Below are 16,422 nucleotides of genomic sequence, written 5' to 3' on the forward strand. Positions count from 1 at the left end.
CGTCACACCATCTGCTGGCTGACATGCAGAGCTGCAGCAATACAACACAACGGAAGATCATGCAAGGCACATGCGCTGTGGCTTTCTAAAGCAAACGTGGTTGAATACTGCACTGATGATGATGGGCATTTCATTTGAAATGTAACAGTTCAAATGATGACATCATTGTCTTCTATGTCTAGGCTTTTTGGAATTCCCATGACAGTGATGTCACCTCTAAGGAGAAAAGGCAATATGCTTAAATATCTTAAAATAAAAGTCGACATAATACACCGGAATCGAATTGATTCACACCTTTTGCTTTTCACATTTAAAAGAAGAAAAGAGAGACAAAGAAGAGGGAGGGGACTAGAGCTGTATTCGAACCTGTAGAGCTGGTCTGATCATTTTTAAACATCCTGTGCAGGATTAGCAAATGTATGGCCAGAGATTCCCAAGCAATGGCTTCAATGTACACATCTACAAGTGTACAGCTTGTAAAAGAAAATAGAGTATTTGTATAAGGGATAATTAAGGTATGGAATGGAACATGGAAGTTTTTTTTTTTTTTTGACCCATTAAATTTAAATATTTAAATACAAGTGCTTAATACGCACATACATATACATGCAGTACTGATCGAACGTTTGTGGTCGTTTGTGGTCTCTTTTGCTCACCAAGGCTGATTTGGAGCTCAAGAAACTTTTCTTATTATCAAAAGTCATATTTTTTGGAAATGTCTGTCCCCTTTTAATCAATTTAACTCATCCTTGCTGAATAAAAGTATAAATTTCTTTAAAAAGAAAAAATACCCCCCCCCCAGTTCTGGACAGTAGTGTATGATTAGCAGAATTCTTATTTCCAAAACATGCTCTGAGAACTGAACAAGCAAAGCACTGTATGATACACATCAGCAAAGGAATGTGATGCTAATATCTCAGAGGTTCCCTCAAAGCAGAGAACATAAGTGTTTTGGAAGAATGAAAGTAAATAGTTCCCATGTGAAAGCAGTTACCAAACATGTTCTCCTCTATGCTCTATTAATCTTTCTAGAAATTCTTGTTGTTTTTCTTCTTTTGTTGTATTTTGCCCTGCCTATATCAAGGCATAAAAAATAAATATGATAACCCTAACCCTAAATATGAGCAAAGTTATGCTACCGTAATTTTGGAAGGAGCGGTGTGCTGTATTTGACATCTTGATTGACAGCATGTAATTACTGCAGTGTATCATAGCTTTCAGCAAAAGGACTGGAAGAAGATCATTTACATTCTATCACATCCCAATAAAGGTCTGTATTTTGGGAGATGTGTTACCAAATTAGGCAATGCTATATGCATTATATTATGAAATTACGCAACCCAATGAGGGAGATTAAATATACATATTGTGTAAATAGCTTTAAATTGCTTATTTAGTGCTACATGACAGCTGCAGCTCGCCCAATATGCAGAGAGCCATAAAAACGTCCAGTTCCTGACAAAGCTCTGCTAAACACTGCTAGTATTTATAAACAAATCAGTGCAAAATGAATTGTGTTTGCACTGAAAAAGTTTGGTAGTGTGTTGAATTGAGGAGTGTGTGGGTCTCTTGAGGGTTTTCCTGCTACTGTGGACTGTGGAGTCGTCCCAGCTCTCCCAGCGACCCCGGGCACATCTCCACAGCAGCTGGGGTCACACCCACCACTTCCACCGCAAACAAACAGTGAGCTGCTTCAAGCAAATCACTTAAAGGGATAGTTCACTTTGAAATTAATTTATGTTTTAGCTTACCTCAAGGGCATCCAAGATGTAAGTGTCTTTGTTTCCACATAGTTTCAATTTTGATATTTTTAGGTCAAACCGTTCTCGTCTGTCAGTCATATAATGGAGGTCTATGGTCACCACCTCAAAGAGCATGCACAGAGAAGTCCAGATTAAACATGATTTAATGACTCGTAAATGTAAGTACACATTGATGGCCTAAGACACGAAACGAGCGGTTTGTGTGAGAAAACGAATGGTATTTATATACCATTCCCGCGCCCTCAGATCACTTGGAAGTTGCTGTGGTTACAAGAGGTAAAAACGATATAAATACTGCTTAGATTGTACTAATAATGAGAGAATTTAAATGCTGAGGCAGGTGTTTATTTTGCTGCATTACTCATGTTAGCATCAACTGATGACGTGCCTATAGCAAACTGTTCAGGTTTTTATTCTCTGTTACGAGAGCTTCACAGCAGTCAAGCCTGGATTATCTTTACAAGAAACCCCCAGAATTCCAAGCATTCGGAGCGCCAGGCGGCCTCTGCCAGCTGTTGAGACTCTGGCACAGGGATCACTGGCTCATAACTCCTCAGTGACCAGGATCCTGTTAACATGATCCTAGTTCAGTGTCAGTACTGGCGAGCACACTGGCTTCTAAAACCCATGATCTAATTGGGCCGTTTCCAATAAAAAGTCAATGACGGGTCAAGATGCTAAAATTAAATAAGGAAAACCGAGAGAGACTCCTTCAAATGTTACTTGCGGACATTCTCCAAAACAAATCTTTGGGTTTAGATCAACATGATGGTGAATAGGATACTTGAACAATCTAACCAAAACTTCCTCTTTGTTTTCAGCTGTTTTTTTCCTCTGACAAAAGGTCTCCTCACACAGCCATCACTGAGGCTTCTGTGAGGGTTCAAAATCTTTCAGGCATCCAGCACACCTGTTCAGTACAAATCTGAAAAACCAATCATGCGGGAGACAGATGCGTCCACTCAGCAGAAACCCACTTTTTAGCCTTGAAAGGGAAAGGACTAAAAAATACAGCACAACACATCATTACCACACTTCACACCACAGATCAAACCTTTACTGTTTATTATACTACTAAACCTATCCACTTTCCCTCCAAACTCTCTTTCTTCTCCCTCAATCTGGTTTGGTTTTAAAGGGATAATTCACCCAAAAATTAATTTTTTGTCATTACTTACCCTTGTCCCTAAGTTTTCCCAAGACCTCCGTTCATCTTCAGAACACAGTTTAAGATATTTTAGATTTAGTCCGAGAGTTTTTGTCCCTCCATTGAAAATGTATGTACGGTAAACTGTCCTTGTCCAGAAAGGAAATAAAGACATCATCAAAGTAGTCCAAGTGAAATCAGTGGGTTAGTTACAATGTTTTGAGGCATCGAAAATGCATTTTGGTCCAAAAATAACAAAAACTACGACTTTGTTCAGCATTTTATTGTCTTCCGGTTCTGATGTCAATCCGTGTTCAGTGACGTGGACACGTTAACGCAGAACTGGAAGACAATACAATGCTGAATAAAGTCATAGTTTTTGTTATTTTTGGACCAAAATGTATTTTCGATGCCTCAAAACATTGTAACTAACCCACTGATGTCACATGGACTACTTTGATGATGTCTTTATTACCTTTCTGGACAAGGACAGTATACCGTACATTTTCAATAGAGGGACAGAAAGCTCTCAGACTAAATCTAAAATATCTTAAACTGTGTTCTGAAGATGAGCGGAGGTCTTACGGGCTTGGGATGACATGTGGGTGAGTCATTAATGACATCATTTTAATTTTTGGGTGAACTAACCCTTTAAACAACTGCATTAAAAAAAAAAAAAAGATCTGACCAAACATTAAAAAAAAAAGTCTAAATAAAAATGTGAAAATTTGAAATTGAAAAGGCCAGAAGTGTGAACAAAGTCACTTTAACTTAGACAAACACATTTGTTTCTTTGTGATCTTTTTCTTTGCCTTTTCCTCTATAATATGTTGGCTTTGCTTAAGGACCATCCCAGTTGTGGTTCTGGATGATTTGAGATGCTGGTTTAACTAAGGTCTAATTAAAACCCAAAATGATCTCTTTCCTGATGTTGATGCTATCTCTCATCATTCACATCCACCCTTCCCCCTATTCCATCATCGCTCACGTAGGCACGGTTGACTCGCAAGATTCAGGTCCCAACTGAAACCATGGTCCAGTCAACCCTTGGGAACCTCTTTTTTTCTTTGTCTCTAACTACAAATCAAACTCCACAATGAAACGGGGGGGGAGGTAACATTGTACGGCTTCTCAAAACCAGACTCTATAACGTGAAAAGAAAATTAAATACGATACCACCACAACCAGCCACAAGTTTCAACGAAATTCCCCGCCCACTCAATGATCTCTAGCTGAAGGCTACCAGAAAGTCTTACAACACAGTCACTACATGACATCATAGCGTTGAGACAAATTGCAGGCTATCAACTGGCCGACCAAGAAAAAATACCAGAAACACAAGTGTGTGAGGTAAAGACGGGAGTCTAAGCCTTGGCTAGACTTAAAAGACCAATCTAATTAAATCACACAACAATATGAAGGATGACTTGAGTGTCATTACACATCACCAGTACCTTCTTTGATGATGGTGGGTCTTTTTCTCGGCTGGATCTTCCTAAACTTCCCTTTAAAGTCTGCTGGAGTGAACATATGCATGGAGAGACTAGCCATCTGGACCAAAACAATCCCATCCTGGCACTGAGATTCGCAAGCGTTCGGTTTACCATCCACAACTCCGGCACTGTTGGCATCCTCCACTGACATATCCGACACGGATGACAAAGAGAGGGACTGCTTTCACCTGCTCAGGATCGGCAGCTCTGTCTGACTCGTCTTTTCTCTCTTCTTTCCTCTGTACTGGCTACATGAGCTTTAAAGTGTGAATTCAATCAGAGAGTCTGTCTGCTCTCACAGGTCCAGGCTGTTTAGCCAGTTACAGTAGCACGCCTGAATGGGGCAGGTGTTGAATTACTCAAGACGGACACGCCTCTTTTGTGTGAGAGAGGGTGGAGATTTTGAAAGTAAAGGAGGAGAGATGGGGCAAGTGAAAAGTGTGATTTTAGAGCGCTTTAAAAACACTGACATTTGGGGAATGGAAAGCAACCTATTAAAATGACTTGCTTCTGGTTTAGATGAACTTTTTTTGTGTTTTGCATCTAAGGTGTTTTCAAAATGGTCGTCAAGGCATCATGTCCCCCGAGTTTGATTCCCAAATGCTATGTGCTCACAAAACAAACATCATGAGAGACGAATTTTGAGTCCTTGGGTGAGGGTGTTTATTTGGTCCACCTTTTAAAGGACAACTCCGGCGCAAAATGAACCTTTGGTCTAATTACACATTGTTACCTAGTCAACCGTTATCTGAGATTTGTTTTCATGATTGCCGAATGTAAATAGTTTTATCTCTAAAAACAGTTTAGCCTATAACGCTAGTATAACGCTAGTAAATAGGGCATAGAGTAATGACAAATAAAAATCGCTTGTTATTACCACTAACAAGGCTCAAAATAGCCCCACAGTAACACGGTAGCATAATAAGGGTCTCTACATTCAAACCGAAGCATTCAGAACTTTGTCAGTGTCCAAACAGTTTAATAAGAAGATATTATATACACACAGTCAACTTCGCGAATACAGGAAGAAGCCATCTTTGAAAAATAGTCTCTACCAGTCGATCTACGAATGACGATCCAAGTGCGCTGAACTGTGCAGAATCTCATATGGTCCGTTGTTTCCGGAAGAAACACAAACACGAACCGTTTTCTTCTCTTCAATATACACGTAGCCTACTGTTCGCGCTCACCTTATCAACTTATTCACATCTCACCGGTGCACATGGATCGGCGTTCGTAAATCGACCTTGGTAGTGGTAATAACAAGCGATTTTTATTTGTCATTACTCTATGCCCTATATACTAGCGTTATAGGCTAAACTGTTTTTAGAGATAAAACTATTTACATTCGGCAATCATAAAAACAAATCTCAGAAACAGTTGACTAGGTAGCAATGTGTAATTACACCAAAGGTTCATTTTGTGCCGGAGTTCTCCTTTAATGAGATTAAGCTTACAAATAGCCGCACTGTTCACTGACCTGCAGGCGTTGCTGGTTTTATGGAGTAAACTTTTTGAAGGCCAACATGGAACAACTACCTTATTCTGTCTCTCTCTCCAAGTGCTGATGAAAAAGAGGGAAAAAGAAACAGAGCGACTGACCACTCCTTCGAGAGAACACAAAACAGCCCTTTTCTTCAATAAACAACATTTTGATGCAAATCCAAAAAGGTTCAGCGTCTCTTCCCAAGGGCCGTCTCAGAGCTCAGAGCTGCAGAACTGAAGGCTACTCTGTCTTTACGCCTGCAAAAAATATAGTTTAAAAAAAAAAATAGGAAATAAAGTCAAGCACAGACATGTTATGTCTAATGAAGAGCTTGCTAATAATTCCCAAGTCAAAACTTGCAACAAACTCAGATTTCCCCCTAAAACCCCCTAGAAACACCCAAGTAACAATTAGTACACCACATGAAACTATGGCAATGTGCTGGAAAGTGTTATGCAAATTTTATTGAACAAACAATCATATTTTTCAGAAAATTTCCAGCCTTCTAACAATCATCAGAAATGCTTTAAACAATTCAGAACGTCAGTGGAGAAAGGCATATAGTTCATCATAACATCGTACTATACATCATACACCCGCTATATTGCTAAATCTACCCGATTTTTCACATCAACAAAAAAATATACCGGTGTTCTGACAATTTGTCGAAAAATGCTACCGTAGTGTAAATCGATCACAGAAAATGTTGATTAATATGATATGAAATACAATTATAATACTATTCTAAGTTATGAGTAGCTACTGTATACTGTAGACTACTGTTTTTATTTTTAAAACGTTGTGAAAAGTAAAAAAATTATCATCAAATATTCATCTTTGACTTGTCAAAGCACATCTTTCCTTAATAACTTAAACTTTCAGTTATTCTTGTTCAGCTGGCTTACCGTACAAATATTCATATGGTAGTTGTATTTATATTTTTTAAAGGGAAATTACATTATAACACGTGAAAATGGACCTTTTGCCTTAGTCTGCACATGCGTATAACCAATAAGTAGCAAATCTCGATGGGTAGCTCGAGAAACTCCTCTGCTAGTTCGCTTTTAATGATATGCTAAAGCCCATCGGCACGTTGATGTGATTGGTTACAAGGTAGTTTGTGGCATCAGAAACACCAGCGTCTTTTTTTTGACTGAAGTTTTCAGGAGAAAATACTCAGCAATGGTGTTGACTTATGACTTTGCACAGGGTCTTAAAAAAACACCCCATAGACATATAAACAACATTAAAGACAGTGGAATGGGGGGAAACGCAAGGTTCTTAAAAGTTGAACTGATTTTTTTTGTTTTTAGAACGCTGTGTCATGTGTGAGAGACGCTGCAACGGTTATACACGTCTGTCTAGCGTGTGTTTACATAGGAAAACAATGGAAAAGTAGCGCTTTGGAATGGAAAAAAACATGTTCTGAATGGTCCCTAAGGCCATCCAAGCATGAAAACTCATCATCCCATCGTTTAAAAATGTGTCATCTTTATATAACAGATAAAAATACAAAGAACCCTGCAAGTACCACTGGCCTACCCCAAAATAGCGCACTTAATTGGTGCAGCCTAATTACTGGCGATAACCTAGAACTGCAGACTGTGCGCACACACAATCGTGATCACCACATCAAGGCAGGGTTTGTTTTTATGTAATTGCCTGTGATCTTCAGATATCACATTCCTCAGATGGCAGTTAGGACTGGTCTGCCAGGATAGTGACGCCACATAGACATGCTGTGTGGAAAGAAAGCCATTCTGAGACAGTCAGGTGACTTCATGAAGTGAAATGTCAATGTTTACACGTTTCGACAAGTTCGGCAAATGATTTTGAGGCGTCCACCGGCTCTTCATGCTCTCAACTATTTATTCACTAGCAAAGTCATGTTTCAAAAGCTCTTCAGTTAAAAAACCCTTTTAAGAAAAGTTGAACTTGGATTTAGAAACTGTGAAAATGGCATGAAAGCTTGGTGGAAGATCTAAAGAAAGTCAGAAACACAAAACTGAGTTTTTTTAAGAGGTGTTTTAGATTCAGCTGTGAAAACTAGAAAAGAGGAGTGGATGTAGCAACTAGCAAGTTCTCATTACAAAGATTTCTATAAAGAATTGTGAGGAAAATGAAGTGAGACGCTGCCCTCTAGAGTTTAGTAGACGTACAGTTTATATCAAACTAGTTTTATGAGACATCTCAAATATGCTATCCAAATAACTTCAACCAAAGCTAATGTTAAATTATAAAAAAATATTGTCCTTTTTTCTACATTCGAATTGTATTTATAATAACACATGTTAATTTAATTAATAAAACACACAAGTTTTCTTTAGTTTTCAGTGTCACGTGATCTTCAGAAATCAAAATTGGTGCTTTGAAGAAACATTTCTTATGTTGAAAACAGTTGTGTTGCTTATTATTTTTGTGTAAACTGATACATTATATCTTTAATGATTCTTTGATGAACAGATGTTCAAAAAACATTTATTTGAAATATATTGAATAAATATATTTTTGTAACAGCTTTACTGACACGTTTGATCAGTTTAATACATTCTTGCTGATAAAAAGTATTTTTTTTAAACGATAATGTACACCAATAATTGTGGCATGAAATTAAGTATGTAAAAGCATTAAAATTGTATATGCATACTTTATTTTAGGCCACACTTAAAATGCAACACTCAACAGTGTCCCTTTAAGCGTTCATTCCTTAAGGGATCCCTGTAAGCTTTCAATACAATATAAAATATCTCTAAAAAAGTATTTTGGTAACAGTTTACAGAACTTTACACTTGACAATAGCGATGTTCGCCGGAGTCAAATGTGACATCACGATATGGGCGTGGGCGCGAACTGGTTGGCAGAAAGAACCAAAACATGTGCTAATTCAGCATATGATAATTCTTTGTATGAAGAAGCTAAAAGGAGATATAAGGTAAAGCTTTTATAAAACCAGTGTTCATGTTCTCTATCTGATCCATATCACCTGAGAGAGAATTGGAGCAAAAGCCTGAACACATGGCCAGATTTGACATTCGGCGACATAACCTGAAGCTCATCGACACGCCATCTATGTTTACCAGAGAGTCAATGAAGGCGTACAAATCTTTAGATGCCTATAAATGCCCTAAGGATAACTGGTAAATGTGTTACAACTAGAGTAAAATAGAGGTGTAATTTATGCATGGGCTATATTTTGAATCAAAATGATCTTACCTTTGATATATAACATTGGCTAACATATACGTAAAAATACATTAATTTATAAGGGTATGAACACAAATGATACACAGTACAGTACCCAATCTTTGGGTTTGCTTATGTCTTTATAATGCTGCGCGGCAAGCGGCCATTACTTTTCTTCTGACAACCAGAGCGCAGGTAACCGCGCCGTGATGTCACGGGCAAAGTTGGTAAACATGGTGACGTTTTTTGTGGGTGGAGCTTGGGTGGAGGCAGAAAGATCCCTCTGGCCGCTTCACTAACGCTAGTTAGCAAGGATTGTTAGCTTGTTTTTTAACAATGACTAGAGAAAATCCGATATTATCTTAATGTGTAAGGTCACTCAGTGTCCAGGACCGCGATTATTACTTCCAAAAGTTATTTTTAACGGACGAAACCAGATTGGCCGACCTGTAGCCGCCTACACGCTCACTCAATGCATGGACCTGACAGGATTAACGTACGTTACCTCGGTTGAGTGGCCTGACTTCTACACCTACCTTATAGAGAAACCGATCTATAAATCTTTAGATGCCTATATGGTCCTGTACAAGACTTGTGTGTACGATCCGCAGTTCTGCCGAGACCACGACAATGTAAAGAGTGACATTACAGTGCGATTATAATGATGTGAATATTTTTTAGAAATAAAAGTTCCAGTTACAGCATATTCATTTTTCATCAATTCTTGCACCAAACAACACAACAAGATGACATTTAATAATACTAACAATTATTTAAGCTCCTTAATACATAATAATGTAGCCGAATCTGTGCTGTTTTGTATTGGCCGCCTCCAGTTCTCACTTTGTTTTGCCTCCAGCTAGCGCCGTGACGTACCTGTGACGTCGGCGCAAAAGGGGTCTATAGCTGACATAAGCTCATAACGACTAAGGCCATCCTTAAAAATATTCTTGTTTGCCTTAACCCAACCGACCCTGTCAAATTAGGACCGACCCATTTATTATTATTATATTTTTCCTTTTAGTCCAACCGATTTGCCGGTTGTAAACTTCTCTGAGCGCGTCCAGCTCGTCATGGTTATGATATGTCCACCGCGAACGCGCGTCACACAGCAATTGCAGGCTCTGACAAACAAACACACATAAGTATGGGAAGCCAAACACACCGAAAGTGGGACGAAACGGCATGGTGTTACAGAGTTACATGTAATCTCTGTTTTTGGGTTACTGTAGATCGCAGAAAGTAATCGACGCTAGTTACAGTGTACATCACTCTGATCGCTTAGTCTGAGAAAGCATCAAAAGAGACAAAGAGATCAATTATTTGAGGAAAAGTGATGTGGAAATAGATGGAGACAGAAGTGAAAGAACAATTTAGTGTTGCTATGGCTGTCCTTTTTTTTAGCAGCTTTTAATAATTCATGACTTGAGCTTTGAAAAACAGCCAGAGTGAGAGGAGAGACATACATAATACAGAAACAGCAAGTGAAACAACAGTGAACAACTCTTGACTAAAAATTGGTTACCAAAGCACAGTGGCTAGTTTCAAATGCATTCATTTCTGCTTCTAAAACCTGTCAGAAGCTGTTATATAAAATCCCATAAGCGCTCTCTAACCTATACACACAATAACCAAGACCATTTCTCTAAGATTACATAATGTCTAAGTGGGCAGAGCATCACACATTCAGTCAAGTCTCTCAGTAACAGTACAATGTGTGCTCATATACTAGTTTGGACACGAATGTAAAACAATTAGATATGCACTCAATAAAGAAAATACCAGTGCTTGCAAAAATTGCTATTATTTATGCAAATACCAAGAAGATGGTATTATCTCAGCTGTTTAGATTTTGAATGACAACACTACCAATTCATTAGAAGGATAGTTCACTCGAAAATTAAAATTAAGCCATCCTTTACTCACCCTAGAGTTGTTCTAATGCCATATGACCTGCTTTCTGTTTTGGACCACAAAAGGAGATTTTTGTTAAACTTGATTTCCCAAAAATTGTGTGCTTTTTTCTGAGTGAACTGTGGCACTAATAGAGATGAACCATATAATGTCATAGTCGTGTGTTTATTAGTCATGTTTAATCAATCAAAGCGTTTCAATCATCTGCAATTCAGCAACAGTGTTATAGTTATAGGGATTTTCTGAAATGACTGCGGGGCATATTTGTAGTTTCTGCATGAGAGCACCCTTTGGCTTTCAGATGGAGCAGCATTTAATACTGATTACAGAGCTGTGCTCTGTAAAAAAAAATAAAAAATAATCACAGCCTTTGCAAAATTACATACGCTTTAATTTCGATTAATCGAGCAGCCCTATGGCACGTTTCGCATGGGATCATTCTGTAATACTTCTGCATTTCTTTAAAAAAAAGCTTGATGCTGCTCGCTATTCACTGTCATTATGTGGATGAGCATGAGCAGCTGTAATGTTGCCAAAAACAAAGGAGAGTTGAATTGAAATATGGGTTTTATTCAAAATTATATCCAGATGAATTTTATTGACAAAAACACAAAGACCAGACAACCATGAAGAGAGTGAGTGCACCAAACACAAAATACACAAGACACAAGAAACACTGTGGTATAAATACACAAAGACTAACAGCCTAACAAGAGACATGTGTAGGTGATAAGTAGGAAACAAATGAGGTAGACACTAGGCTTGTTTGAGATGTGAGAGTAGGCTGGATCAGATCAGACACCAACGAGATCGAAGGAAGATTCACATTCATGCGCTGTGTTGCTAACAAACTGGATGTAGCCTAATTTAAATTCGGTTGCTTTTATATGAAAATAAATATGATGAACAAGACACCCAAAGTAGTTACTTAATTCCATTTAAAAGACGTTTACCAATCATTTTTACTTTAATACAGACATGTTTTTATATTTTTATAGAAATATGATATTCACATAACCCATAAAGAGGTTGCACTGTTAGTTTAGAAATATTCACATAATGCATTTTTTTAAGAATTTATGCACATAAAAACATGATATCAGAATTGTTTAAAAGAGAACAATTTTACACTGTTTTTTAAACCAAAATCATTAAGCTGTCAACAGCAAGTCGTGTCCAGAATCCGATTGACTGCAGAATCCGACACGGCCGCCTCGCCGTCGCGAGAGTTTTTTGACATATACGTCAGCATTACATCAGAGCAAGTCGGACCACACATTTCTAACCGGGATGTAGATCACCGGTGATCGGTTCTGCGCAGATTTTACTCATCGCAAACGAGCCTAATGCAACAAGGGAAAACAGGAACTAAACACAGAAAGTGAACACAGAAACAAATATACACTTCAATATAAAAGACTGGGATCGTGACAGCAGGACTTTTCTTTCTTTCTTTTTTTTTTTTCAAATTCTCCTTTTGTGGTCAAAAATATATTGTTTTTTTACAACAGGGTGAGCAGATGAGTGCTTAACTTTCATTTTAGGATAAACTGTCCTTTTAAGTCAATGGAAAATTTGAAGATAGAAATTTTAGTAGTGGTCGACCGATATATCGCCACCGTTATTTGACATTTTTAAAATATCAGCATCGGTCGATACGTTTATCTGATTGGCCGATGTGTTTTTCAGCAAATGCGCATCTATATATATGTATGTATGTGTATATGTATGTATAGTATATATATATATATATATGCATATCAGCTTTATATCGGCCATCCAGCTCTCTCAGATATCGGTATCGGCCATCAAAAGACCTATATCGGTCGACCACAAAATTTTAGGGTTAACTATCGCTTTAAGTCAATGAAAATTTGAAGATAAAAAATGAAAATACAAAGCACACTTAAGCCTAAAATTATCTAAAGTCTACAAATTGTGATCCAGAGAGCCTGTCTTTGTCATGAGAACCCAAACACATCTGGATAATGTGGATGCTAAATATGTCCTATAATATTTAATCATGCATATATGGTTTTCCACAGTGAAAATAAAACCAAAGTTATCTTCACTAACTGCAGATCGCGATATGACTGACAAAACAAACCGCAACACAGTGCCTAAAATGCAATGAACAATTATGCAAGGCAAGCTATTCCACATTTTGAATCAGCATTTGTATAACCAATTATTAGAATGATTAACAAAACATTCAAGCTTCACAAATAGTTTCAGCAACTAAATGTAAATATTTACAAATCCTCAAGCAAACACATGTGGTTCAGAGCAATGAAGATGACTGTCCGCTTTTGTTTGAACTACATGTAATGAATAAAGCACAGACACAAAAGCTGTTCCTGCCTATTGAAAACAGAGAGACGCAAAACAATTCCCACTGGAACATGTGAGCATCAAAACAACTGGGAAAAATATATGAGCTCCGAAATTCAGTATGTGAGTCCACTATAAAACACTATGTACCGTTTCATATTATGTAATAGGCATTTACAAGTTTGCATGGTCACTGTCACAAATTTGCTTATTTGATTAGTGACAAAATAGAGCAAAACATTTTAGGCTACGTCATCTTTTCTTTGTTCAGTATTTTTATTATTTATTACGGTTATTTTATTATTTTATCATTTTTATTATGATTATATTTTGAATCTCTGATGTTCAATGTGGACTTTTGGACCCCACAAATTTCCCATAACGAGTAGCCTACGTGTGGTTTGTTGCATTGGCTACTCAGAAATTGGATACAATACATAAATTAAACAGTAACATGAATACTGTAATTAAATAATGACAACAAAAAAAATCTGTCACGACTCACCCTGTTTAGACAAAGGAGGATGCGATTGTTGCCATGCAGAGTACAAAATCATCCAATTTTCTAAAGGTAAATTTCAATATCAGTGATGCTTGATAGTGATGATCCGTATCACAAGTAGATGTGTCTCAAAAGCGCGTGAGCTGCCTTAAATCAATCACTTTATTTAAGTCACGCGCAGAATTTCAGTGTATCGTTGGCGCGTTCGACAAAGGCTGCGCGCGCCCGTGATACCCAAGATGCTGTCTATGTAGGCAGCACACTCGGTTTTGAACACAGCCACTATTACGTTGTTGTCATACTCACAGCAGACATCTCCATTAACGTTACAGCTATTAGTAAATTACATTAATTCCACTTCGTGAAGCTAGAACACCGATGGCAACCATTTGGACACCATTCATTATTTCTAATTATACAAGGGACAGTTAGAAGCCAAATCTGTTGAGTTGTGTTTGTGTTATCAACAGACAAATAACGTTAAACACCATCTGTGCTGGTGGTGTGGCCTTCCTCGCGGCTTCTCCGTCAATTTTAAGCGGTTTCACAAATAAAAGCTCAATGGAATGGACACAGGATTACATTGAGTAAAAAACGTCATACCTTGTATGTTTGTGTGTATCAGTTTATATGTTCATATCTTCATCCAATCGTCGTCGCTGAATTCTGCTATTTTCACTTCATTAGTGTCGCGTCTCCTCCTCGCATCGACTGACAGAAAAAGACGGCCGCTGAGGATGGCTAAGCTCCGCCCATAGCGACCAATCAGATTGTATATAATTACCGACAAGAGAAATGGAGATCGCTGATTGGCTGAGACGCACGTTCGTCTGTGTCCTTCCATCCATTAGGTTCTGGAGCGCCTGGAAAGATGCTGCTGGATACTGACAGGTGCACAGTCTCAAACAACCCAGTTAAAAGGCATCAAAAGCAATATTTTTAATGGAGTTTACCTTTAAAAGAGCTCAGTTTCATTCAAACTGACTGGGAATTTTCTCTTCCAATGCAGACTAAAAAAGGTTCAGAACTTACAATAATAGTTGTAGCCTATATCTGTCCTTCCTGTAAAATGTTCACACAGCATAAGCAAAAATATACACTTTCTGTCAAACACTTTGAATAATTAAAAATTCTACTTCATTTGTTTATTTGTGCAAAAGCCAAAACATGTATAGATTACATTTTTTATGACATACAACTTGTATACAATGTACAAAATGTATTAACAATATGTTCAATGTCATCAGAACCCCCCCCCCCCCTAAAAAAGATCTTTTTATAGTGCAATCCATGCGTTTTTATGTAAAATTGCACAAACACAATACTATACTAATACGAAATAAGAAAATCCTTGTCAGATTGTCAATTTTATATTGCTTGACAAATTCCACAAGTCTTCGGACTATGCACATATTTACAGCTTTGAATGTTTGCATGTAGAAAAATCCACCTTATAAATAGTCTACATGAGTATAAAAATAAAATGCGTTTGCATTGTTGTTAAAAAATGACAAAGAACAAACAAAAACAATGTATTAGCTTATACAGATGAATGAAAAGCACCTCTTCATCTTGATTGCACGCTTCTGTTCAGTAAACAGTCAACTAGTTTGTTGACCAAAGACAACTTTGAGTGTTTTCTGTGAAATGGCAAAGCAAGCATTAATCCGTTTGCTGTACATTACAAATAACCTCTCGAATTCAATCTCAAAATTTTCACACATCTCCATAGAAAATGTACAAATTTGTCCTTCATAGAAATGATGCTTTAAAGTTCATTTGATCTCTCAAAGATGTGGTCTTCAGTAAATACTGGTTTAGTAGTCATAGCTTTTCTTCTTTAAAATCTTTTGAGACAAACAACAAGCCCGGGCTTAAGGGCTACGGGCCTGACATGGCGTTTAGGGTGAAAACGGACGTTCGAGGCTCTAGCTGAAGTGTTCAAGAAAGCTTTTACTAATGGAGAAAACATCAAAGCTAGAGTCATGTGTCTAGAAAGAGCACTCCATATTGGAACAAAAACAGCAGGAATCAGTGCCATCCTTTTACTTCAATTGTTCCAGGAAAGACCTTCATTCTCCTCTCTGACCATAAATAGATTATGATAATCCAATACTATGATCCTTTTACTCACTGGCTCTTTCACCCATATTGGTTATCCATGTCTGCTAAAGACAGTCGTGGCAAGGATATTTTTGCAGGGTATTCTGCATTTCGAGAGGGGTCCATGTAGATGGTGGAGCTGGTGAGACTCTTGCGGCCTTTCTTTGACGCCGAGTGTTGCTGCCAGCGGCAAAGGAGAAGCTCCACCTGCTCTCTGAAGAAGCTGGTGGTCAGGGTGTAGAGGATGGGGTTAAGGGCACTGTTGATAGGAAGAATGAAGATCACCACCCAGGAGTTTATCGTCCCTGCAGAGATAAACAGAAGACACTGATGTCAACAACAGCAGAACTCACTGATCATCTTAAATTGAGGATTTGTGACACACTTGGCTTGAGGTAACTGGGTCATTTTCAGGAAACTGGCTTTTTTGCACAACAGTAAAAAATAAAGGATAATTAAACATTTTAGAATTTTATTAGAAAGGGTTGCTAAACTTTTAT

At 37.8% G+C, this 16,422-nt stretch overlaps 2 protein-coding genes across 9 annotated transcripts in view; both read right to left on the reverse strand.

Moving 5' to 3' along the window:
• fryb (FRY microtubule binding protein b) overlaps window positions 1-14,559 on the reverse strand; it is a 76,075-nt gene extending 61,516 nt beyond the window's left edge. For 3 of the 6 annotated variants that reach the window (XM_089126540.1, XM_089126542.1, XM_089126539.1), the window contains exon 1: window positions 4,365-4,692. In XM_089126540.1, the coding sequence (XP_088982666.1) occupies window positions 4,365-4,554 (190 nt within the window). In that variant the 5' untranslated portion in view covers window positions 4,555-4,692. Of the gene's footprint in view, window positions 1-4,364; window positions 4,694-13,822; window positions 13,980-14,422 lie in introns of those variants that run through there. The other 3 variants (XM_089126545.1, XM_089126544.1, XM_089126541.1) reach the window with 3 other exon arrangements.
• Window positions 14,560-14,949: 390 nt separating this feature from the next.
• rxfp2a (relaxin family peptide receptor 2a) overlaps window positions 14,950-16,422 on the reverse strand; it is a 66,246-nt gene continuing 64,773 nt past the window's right edge. For all 3 annotated transcript variants that reach the window (XM_089126259.1, XM_039678222.2, XM_039678224.2), the window contains one exon: window positions 14,950-16,227. In XM_089126259.1, the coding sequence (XP_088982385.1) occupies window positions 15,962-16,227 (266 nt within the window). In that variant the 3' untranslated portion in view covers window positions 14,950-15,961. The remainder of the gene's footprint in view (window positions 16,228-16,422) is intronic.

This window comes from Pimephales promelas, chromosome 23 (genome assembly GCF_988280905.1).
Source record: "Pimephales promelas chromosome 23, fPimPro1.hap1.1, whole genome shotgun sequence".
Lineage (NCBI taxonomy): Eukaryota > Metazoa > Chordata > Actinopteri > Cypriniformes > Leuciscidae > Pimephales > Pimephales promelas.